This window comes from Chaetodon trifascialis, chromosome 1, assembly GCF_039877785.1.
Source record: "Chaetodon trifascialis isolate fChaTrf1 chromosome 1, fChaTrf1.hap1, whole genome shotgun sequence".
In the NCBI taxonomy this organism is placed as follows: domain Eukaryota; kingdom Metazoa; phylum Chordata; class Actinopteri; order Chaetodontiformes; family Chaetodontidae; genus Chaetodon; species Chaetodon trifascialis.
Genome location: NC_092056.1, coordinates 21,013,028 through 21,022,813, shown reverse-complemented (window position 1 = coordinate 21,022,813; position 9,786 = coordinate 21,013,028). Strand labels below are relative to the sequence as shown.

Genomic DNA, 9,786 nt, shown 5'->3' with positions numbered 1-9,786 from the left:
GGGACTTCCGGTTGAGCGCACCCGGAAGATTCGGATGCAAGTTTCGCTGCTTGACTGTGCATCCATATGCCCGTGACTTTAAACGTTTTAATGTGATTTAGGTGCTTTTTCTACCCAGTAGTATTTGCAGCAATGTTATCTTTAGACTTTCTTGACGATGTTCGTCGCATGAACAAGCGGCAGGTAGGTACCCGAGCTTTAGTTTACTCTGATGTTACGACCGCCTCTTTGTATGATCAGAGACCTCAGAGCTAGCTGCAACTAGCCGCCGACCGCTTCTTCACGTTGCAGCCTGTCTGTCACTTGTTACCTACATATAAAGTGAACTGTTTTATGCCCACATGTCTTTCAAAATATCCCATTTGTACTGCGGCGTAAAAGACACTCAGAAACCGTGTTTAAATATTAATCCTGACTTCAGTTTAGCTAGCTGTTTCCCTCATTTTACCACACTATTGTCATGGCACTGTTAGCTTAAGTCTAATGGCAGACATGCTTTCCAGTGATCCGCCAGTGAAATAAATCTCATCTTGTGACTATCTCTTTATTTTTCTTATTTTCAGCGGACCCCAAATAGATTAGCGACCCCTTTGTGGAAACTAGTGGGGGTCGGGTTAGAGAATCTCAGACATATGGTTCACTTACTAGCCTCAATTGTTCCTTAGCTAGTTTATACATGAAACGGTCTCATTTATACTTTTATTGGCACACACAGCATTTAAAAATGATAATATTGCTTTTCTGTTTGCAGCTCTATTACCAGGTGCTGAACTTTGGTATGATTGTTTCCTCTGCGCTGATGATCTGGAAGGGACTGATGGTTGTGACTGGCAGTGAAAGTCCAATTGTTGTTGTTCTCAGGTAAGTTGGTCTCATGTGTTGGGTTTTTTAGTCTCATTACATCTTAATGTGGCATTTCCAGCCTCTGCTGATGAGAGTTAGTGTTGTGAGAACTTGGCTAACTTTGGCTGAATAGGAGAAGACAGTGGGTTAAGTGTTTATGAAGTTACTGTTGGCTTCATGCTGAAGGTTTGTACATCAACAGAATATACAATTCTGGTTTTTGGCCGTTCACATTTTCAGCTATGACTAACTGTGAATCATCATAGGGAGACACTAAGAGGTGAAGGCTTTGGTAGTGAATTGCAAACATTCAAACTACATTGTACCAGAAAGCGTGTCATTAGCTGGAGTGACCGAGTCACAGGATTTTTAATTTCCCACTTATGCACTCTATACTTTAAAGAATCTCCATCTATCTACTGTAAATTTGTAGTTTAAATGGTGACAGGGTGAGCATCACCCACGGCTTCAGTCTGAACTGATGTAGCGAACAACCACGAAGAATCGCTTACATCTCTGCTGTACGAGCACAGAATCAGATTTTATTGGTTTCCACATGGAAAACATGACTCCTTGGAAGATCACATGAACGTCACCGTTTGGGAAGGGAAGTTTGAATCTCTGCCCAGAGTCCGTTTGCTTAGCTCCGGTTATACCTGGTCATACATTTTGGTTCATACATCTGTAAACAAACCAGTGGTTTTTCATCAATTTTACCAACAACAAAGAATACCATAATGACCACCTCAATCAAGTCAAGTCACTTAGATTTAAATAGCCCAGGATCTCAGATCACAAAATTTGTCTCTTGGGGCTTTACAATAGTAAAGATTGACCCTGTTTACTCCTGGTATTAACACATTTCCAAGGTGATCCAGTCATAACTGGCCATATCTTTTGCAGTGTAAATGCTACTGATGTGTCCCTGACAGTCATGTAACAGGAACATACCTCATTGGTGCAGACATGGTGGCTGTTTTGGTGACAATGCACCAACATTTGAAAAGTGGAGCGGTGTGGTTAGAGTGCAACTTCCTTTTTCATCTTGCCCTGTGCTCATCTGCAAGTCATAAATGACTCTGGCCTGATACTCTCAACTGGCCATACATGTTTCTTAGTTCTTGAAACATTTCAGTTTTCTGTGCCAGCTGTTAGCCCATGTCTAACAAATCTGTTGACATGTAGTAACTGTGCGCGTGGCCCTTTGACTGTGGAGTGGAAGTGATGTAAGCAGTAACAAGATCTGAACCCAAGTGGTCAGCTGGACACCTTGGGGATGCATGGTAGATACAGGTGTGACTGGCTGTGTTTCTCAGCTGTCCACTTTTGATCAGATCACCCAACACCCATGTTAATCCAGGTGTAAACACAGTCCATGTCTTCTTTTGGCTCTTCTCCGGCTCCTTTTCACACTGGGTTTTTACAAATGAACCAAGAGGAGTAAACATGAAGTCATACAGATTGACAGATGACTCATTGATTGGACATAAGTTTATGCAGCACTTTAATGGTTCTGATATGTATATGTAAGATCTTTGGTTTCACAAAGAGCTCACAATGAAATGATGATAGCGATGCTAACGAAGATGAGCCATATGTTACACACTTTTTAACGGACTTCATTAACTGCCAAAGTACACTGAGTAGGGCACAAGTACAGCAATTTTAACAGCTTTTGACCTATTAATCAGGGAAAATCAGCACATACATGTGTTACCATGGTTACTAAATGATTGCGTCGCTTAAACAGGTCAATTAAAAGAACACTTCTGAACAGTTTCAATCTGCAGAGAGGTTTATTAGTAGTTTAGCTTTTGAAGTAATGCTAAAATTACATACCCGCTATGATCAAACGCTGTGGTCGTTCGCTTGCTTTCACTCCACAAACTGCTTCACAGCAGACTGAGTCCCAGCTTTTCAAGCAGTCTCAGTCTGGTTTTTTGGTCCACACCAGGGTTTGATTGGCAGCTTTCACACCAGCCCAAATGAACTGTACTATCTGGGGAAACTGACCTGGATTCTTTTTAACATAACCAAACGGGTTTGGTGTGAAGGCACCGAGCATCAAATGGTCTGTCCTGATCTCAGTGGTCTTCACTAATTTTGTGTGTCTGCCGTTCATTTCAGTGGCAGTATGGAGCCAGCTTTCCACAGAGGAGATCTGCTGTTTCTCACCAACCGGGTAGAGGATCCCATCAGAGTCGGAGAGATCGTCGTCTTCAGAATAGAAGGCAGAGAAATCCCAATAGTACACAGAGTACTAAAGATCCATGAAAAGTAAGAATACATGTTTTACTTATGTCGTTGTCCATGAGTAAGTTGTACTTTCCGTATCACTGAGTGCCAAGCCTGTGCATCAAACCTCAGCATTCATAGAGCTGGGTTGAAAAGCTCCTGCATCTAAAAATGCTCGAGAGGCATCTGTGATATTTCACACTTATCATGAATCCTCATCCAGACATAGATGTGTTGAAAACGAGGAATTGGTGTACATTGTTGTCTAAAATCACTTTGTCCACAGGGAAAATGGGGACATTAAGTTCCTGACCAAAGGGGACAACAATGCAGTGGATGACAGAGGACTGTACAAGCAGGGCCAACACTGGCTGGAGAAAAAAGATGTGGTGGGACGAGCTAGAGGGTAAGTAGTTAGTGTGGAGAAAATCTATAATACAGAAGTCTTAATAACATAGCAACACAGATGATCTGCTATATAGCGGAGGCCGCAAGTATCAGAAAGATATGTTTGCACCTCAAAACCAGAGGGAACTACAACCAATTAAAAACCTAGCAGAGAATATGTATTAGATCAATAGTCTTTTAGATTATATGATGTGTGTGACCAAGGCTTTCCTGCAGGGGGTGGAATCGGTAAAAGGCACACTTGTTCAGTTTAATGGAATCGAGTATGATTGCCCTGCTTACAAGACCATGTTCAAAAAGCAGCAAATTCACATTTTTTCTGTTTCAGATTTGGGGGTTAAGGTTGTTATATTATCTTATATGATCTTATATTAAACAAAGACAAGCAAGTCATCCTCATCAGTGCTTGTCAAGATGTAAGAGAGGTGTATTGTCAGGAGGTCTGACTGACCCGCAGTGTTCAAACAGAGAGTATGACCTTGTAACTGCACTATATATGCTGTTAGTAAGGGCTCACTACTCTCCCCTGTCTGCCACAAGCAAAACTGACAACAACACTACGCCCCACTGACACCCACACCCACAATTACCATCAGTGACTGAGTGACCGGTGTGTCCCTCGTCCCTGGCTCCTGTTGTCAGGGCGGGTATTGAACGCTTTGGTTTATTTTGCTATGTTTTACCTTCATTTCTAATTTTACTGCTTAGGCCCCATTCATTTCTGCTTCCTGTGATGTAGGGCTGCAACAATTAATTGATCAAATGGATTAAAATTGATTCTAAAAATAGTTGGCAGCAAATTTCATCATTGATTAGTTGGGTCTATGCTATGACGCACAGCATGCGCTGTGGAAACATCTTCTCAGGTGAAGGCAGTAAGCCAGCCAATGCCGCACCTTGTGTAGCTGACATGATGAGTGACAGGAAATGACGCTGCCTGCTTTGTCTCTAGCGTATGGAAAGGGTAACCTTCCATTTACAAAGACATGTAAGACACAGAAATGCCTTCTGTTTCTGTCCATTTTGCACCCTTCATGAAGCTATTTTAAAGCAAATGCTTGATAAAGCACTGAAGCAATAAAGTTAGCTGCTGCCCTTCTGTAATGTCTGATTGCATCCCTTATACTAACAAGAGTCATGAAAGTTTTTAATTCACAACTTAAGTTGTATACCGTGTGAAAGGTTATCATTTACAAACACACATCTATGATGCATCTGTGATATTTCCTTACTGTAAGCATCTGTGTCATCTGCAGGTTTGTGCCATACATCGGAATTGTCACCATTCTCATGAACGATTACCCCAAGTTCAAAGTAAGTTGGTCGACCCAGCTGCACCAGTAACAGTTGATGAGAATTGTTCCATCTTTACTCCTCAAAATGTTCAGCGCGATCATCTAATTTGCTGAATGTGCTGTGTTGCCGTTGCAGTATGCGGTTCTCTTCATGTTGGGTCTCTTTGTGTTGGTCCATCGGGAGTGAGGTGCCCAAACTTCAGGACTCCAGAAGAATAAACTACGTCCAGGAAGCCTCAGTCATGCCTTTCAAAACAGAACTAAGTTAACCCAACTGGCTCTTTTGTACCATTTGTTTGAACATTTTGTAGAAATGTGGATAGGGTGTTTACATTTGAAAAATCCAAGCTTTAAAAATATTTTTGTGAGGGAATTAGGCTAGATTTAGTTTGAAATCGATCTTTATTTGTAATCCTCCGAATGTGAAAGAGCATTCATCGAGATAAATTAAGTCTTGTTTCTTTCCTGTTGAATCATTGTCTTTGAAAAAGATATGTGAAGTATTTTATGACAACTGAATATGAATGATATTAAATATGAAATCTGGTTACCATTCACTATGGATTATTTCAACTCTTTGTCTCATTAACTTTGTCACTAAAGCCACTGCAGAGGATGTCTACTCTACATCTGGTTTTATTAATATGCAGAATCAATCGATAAAAGTAGGAATGTCTTCTGTCAGCACTTGTTTTAAGAGGAGATGAGCAAAATGTCTTTGCAGGAAAATTAAATGTTTCTGTTTCTGGTGCTGTGAAATAGAAATATTAAATGGACTTTTTTGTTACTCGTAATGTTGAGCAGTGTATTGTTTTATAGAGTAATCGAAATCATCCAAATATTCTATGGAGCCAGTACCAGCCTCAGTCAAATAAAAAAAAAAAACAAAAAAAACTCTTGCTCTCACATTTTCTTGAAAAAAGGGCATAGTGGCTTAGTTGGTAACTTTCTTACATAAAGGTCACTAGAGTGGGGCACAGGCTGTGCCTCTTAAAGACGGCTGAGCTTTTCATTAGTGCTTCAAGCGTCAACCTTGTTGCTCTTCTCTTCATTTATACGATGTGAGCACACTTCAGTGTTCATTTTATCAAGGTGAATGGGGCTGAGGCTGTTCAGCACCAGAATGCAGCAGTAATCATACAGTGGTATGGTCAACATACAGTATAATTTGATATGGATCCACTTGAAACTCTATTGAAATACTGTACTCAGAGGAACTATTACACCTCAAAGACCTTGACTGTTTCCTGTCAGGTGGGGCCTTTTTTTCAGCAGTTTGACACAAAACAATGTGCTTCAGTGGTCATGACTATACAAGAGAACTTGTGGATTAAGACATTGAACTGATTAGACTTGACGTCTTGTGCTTTTAAACTTAATTTGTTTTTAGATCAACTTTGTGCAGTTTTGTTATTGTTGTGACCCTGAGCCAACAAAGCATTGTGTTGTAACTGTGCCCCTTGATGCATGAAGCAATTGTTTGAGCCTGAGATGCAAATATCCATCATGTCTTTTAAGGAAAATACCACACAGCATAAAAGCATGGCTGTCTCAGTTCATCTCATCTGTGAACGTAGAGAGAGTGATGCTGTGATGGTCAGACAGTCTTCTAATTGACATGACATTCAGCTGTGCAGAATGTCTGAAATCACAAGTATGTTGTGTGAATGCCAAAGGTTATTAAAAGAGCAAGATACAAGCTGCGGCCTTTTCACTGAACCTGTAACTTTAGCACCCTGAAGTGACAAAGAGGCCTGTCTTATCAGCTCTAAATTAACAGAGAGAATCAGCAGGTTCTGCTGTCCTCAGAGGACTGATGGTGATCGTAGCAGCATGCTGCAACTGGCCAAATGTCATGTTGCTCATTGTAAGGGGGCTGGGCCTGTCCCTGTCCCTGAGAGCTTGGGGTTTGGGGGTAGGGGGACTTGGGCAGGAAATTACTATATGTGTTGCCCTAGAAGGAAACATTAGCTATCACCTCTGCCATTTGGATCTGGTCACACAATTCACACCAACAGTACACAACCTCCAAGGAATGAATTCAATTTTTAGGGAGCTTTTATTGATGGCTTCAGTACACTGTATGTGGTGGTATATTAAATTTGATCTGCTCACATGAACTGTAAGAGCATGATGAATGTATTTGAGGAACTCTTGGTCAAATAAAGGTATATACAGCTGTTTGTCCGTGGTAACTCCATCACGTCACCAAACTATGGCCAAAAAGTTTAAAATCATTCTAACCTTTAACCGGGAAAAATACAACGAACGCTTAATCACTCATCACTGATTGTTAGCACGTTACATTGTTGCTCATCTAGTTGAGATTAGACTGTTTTTCAGCAACATTCACATCTGCCGTGCGTTACAGATGACTCGCGTGGTGCGTAAAAGACGCACGGAACCTTGTCAATGACTGAGGACGTTTCGATTCACGCAGCTGGCTAAATAAAAAGTACACGCAACATAAACAGAGCCCACCCCGCTCAGAGGAGGCTATAAAAGCAGGATGCGTCTGAGCAATCCACGACCCGCAGGAGGCTTGGACATTTGCGCCCTGGTGGACAGCTCGCCACTCCGCGTTGACATGAGAGGGTTTACACTGAATACTGTTTGCCACTGTGGCTTATTTACTTACCTCGTCTTCTTCTCTTTCGTGTCTTTGTCCGCCGCGGTCAGTTTCGACCTGACTGAGCTTAGGAATAAAGTTGCAAAAATTAAAGTGAATCCAAGAGGCAATCTTTGGGCTACAGGTAAGAATCATCTCCTGGGCACACAGCTGTGGATCCAGCAGTCATGCTTGTATTGGAGGGACTCTAATATTTTTTATTTCAGATATTTTCTACGTGTAATACATTTCTATTTTCATGACCACGTTTTCTGCTTCTAACGATGTTGAATTTGTCGTGCCACTAATTCAGGTCTCACTTAATCTAATATCTATCTGTAATCTAAATGAATGGGGTTTTCTTTGATTCTGCAGGACATTTCATGGGTAAAAAGAGCGTGATGGATGCCCCCCTGCTGCCTGCAGGTGAGGGACACGGCGTTGATGCGCTGGAGGTGACCCTGCCGGCGGAGGAGAGCGCTCTCGGGGAGCTTTTCCAAGAGTTCCTGCGGGTGGCGTTGCAAGCGCAGGTGGATACACAAGAGAGCCGCTCGAAAAATCAGGCGAGTAGGCTACTTCTTTTATTCAATTTTTAATTTATTTTTATTTATTTTATTTTATTTTTTTGTGGACCAAAATGACTGATATGATCATTGTGTAATTTTGCTTTTATGGACTCTGTTTCAGGAGGCTGACTTGTTGATGAAGATTTTAGGGAGCTACATCCAAAGCAGAAAGTGATACAGAAGATGAAGGTCTGGCACGCATGAACACGGATCCCCGGCCAGCCGGGCCCATGGGTTTAAATAAAGAAATTAGACACAGCCTACAGTGTCCAGCTCATCATCATTGCAATTTACTGTAACTGTCATACTTAGTTTACAGCTCATGTGCCATTTGCCATACACCTGAAGGTTTTATCAATTTGTTTTGATGATGATATGTCGCACTGTCTTGTCGTTTAAAGTTATTTATATTAAATAAAACAATTATTTGCATTACTGTGACTTTGGCTGATGAATTATGGTAAATTGATAGATTTAGTTTGATTTATGAGGTCCTGACCCAATTAACACCAGCAAGGACTGATGTAAGAAAGCATTCAGTACTTCATTATGGCTTCTGGGTATCAGTATCAGTATCAGCGCATGATTATGGAGAAGACAGAAGCTAGATAATGTCTCGAGCACCTGTAATGAGAAATATGACTCATTCTTCATCGTGGCCTCATTGTGCAAGTGTCGCTTAAAGTTCCAAAACAAAGAGAGAAAAGTTTCTATAGTTGTAGCTAAATGTTGGTCTTTACAACATGCAAACTTTCACTCTGAGTTTTTCACATTTATGTTTTCCTCATGGGGGTCTGGTACGTGTGACCTTCACAGCCCTTATTTATAGGCCCAACACAAAGGGCTGATTGGTCAGCATGAGTATGATTTTTTTTTTTCCATGTTTGTGCCAAAGGCATTATCCAAAATAACACTTATATAAATACAGATGTAGGCAGCTTATATAAATCACATTTTCCAGTTTCCTGAATATTTCAACATGAGATCAATATTATCTTTTGCACTCTCCCTGTCCTTTGCATAAGGGGATGATCTGTTCTTTCGATCAATAGTGGTGAAGTGAGATGGCCCATTCTCTGCCTTGGGCTGATCTTTTGTAGGTAATGGGTAAGCTATTTCAATAACCCTCCCACAATGCTTTGTCTGCTGTTATATGTCATTTTCAAGGTGAGGAATATGCTCCCTGTCGAAAGTGGTGGGTGGAAACATACAGACTATAAATCCACTATTCAAGCGAGAGATGAAAGTTGTGAGCCTCGATATCTGAATAACTCCACAGCTGTGGCCCAATAAGTACATCAGAATGAAGAACACAAACACAGCTGTCAGTTTATTAGGCACACCAAGGTAAAACTAATGTAGACTGATACAACCATCCTGTAAAATTGCTCCCTTCATGCAGGCTCTGTGTTCAGCTTGTGTTGAAACTGGTGTTGAATCAACTTTACGGTCTTTTGGAGGCTTCAGTTTGTAGTAAATTGTATTGAATGATACTGAGAGGTGTTCCTAATTATTTGTCTACTCTTATTGTTATATTATATTAGTCAATTTTCATAAGGTGTGACCAGTAAACTGAAATCTTAGTATACACTCTCAATGATTTTGCAACAAACAAAGAGTATGATCAGGTCTTTGTATAAAGTTTTTCAATGCAAACCCAAGTCTTGGTGAGTGGAGGACAAGAAATTGTTTTCTCTTTCTCTATAAATACGTAGTCATGATTTTGCCAAATAACAGCCTTGAGATCCTGGAACCCTCAGGTGCAGAACATTGTACACAAGTAGGTTAGTAGGTTGTAAAATTGGGTACAATTTGAAAAATAACTTGACAG

At 40.9% G+C, this 9,786-nt stretch overlaps 2 protein-coding genes across 2 annotated transcripts; both read left to right on the top strand.

Moving 5' to 3' along the window:
* Positions 1 to 5,336, top strand: sec11a (SEC11 homolog A, signal peptidase complex subunit). The gene is made up of 6 exons (XM_070960207.1): positions 1 to 183; positions 752 to 861; positions 2,971 to 3,120; positions 3,365 to 3,484; positions 4,743 to 4,800; positions 4,918 to 5,336. The coding sequence occupies exons 1-6, from the start codon at positions 133 to 135 to the stop codon at positions 4,966 to 4,968; spliced, it is 540 nt and encodes a 179-aa protein (XP_070816308.1). The 5' UTR covers positions 1 to 132; the 3' UTR covers positions 4,969 to 5,336.
* A 1,979-nt stretch (positions 5,337 to 7,315) lies between these two features.
* Positions 7,316 to 8,261, top strand: nmbb (neuromedin Bb). Its single transcript, XM_070968405.1, has 3 exons — positions 7,316 to 7,534; positions 7,765 to 7,952; positions 8,077 to 8,261. The coding sequence occupies exons 1-3, from the start codon at positions 7,369 to 7,371 to the stop codon at positions 8,128 to 8,130; spliced, it is 408 nt and encodes a 135-aa protein (XP_070824506.1). The 5' UTR covers positions 7,316 to 7,368; the 3' UTR covers positions 8,131 to 8,261.
* Positions 8,262 to 9,786: the final 1,525 nt, after the last annotated feature.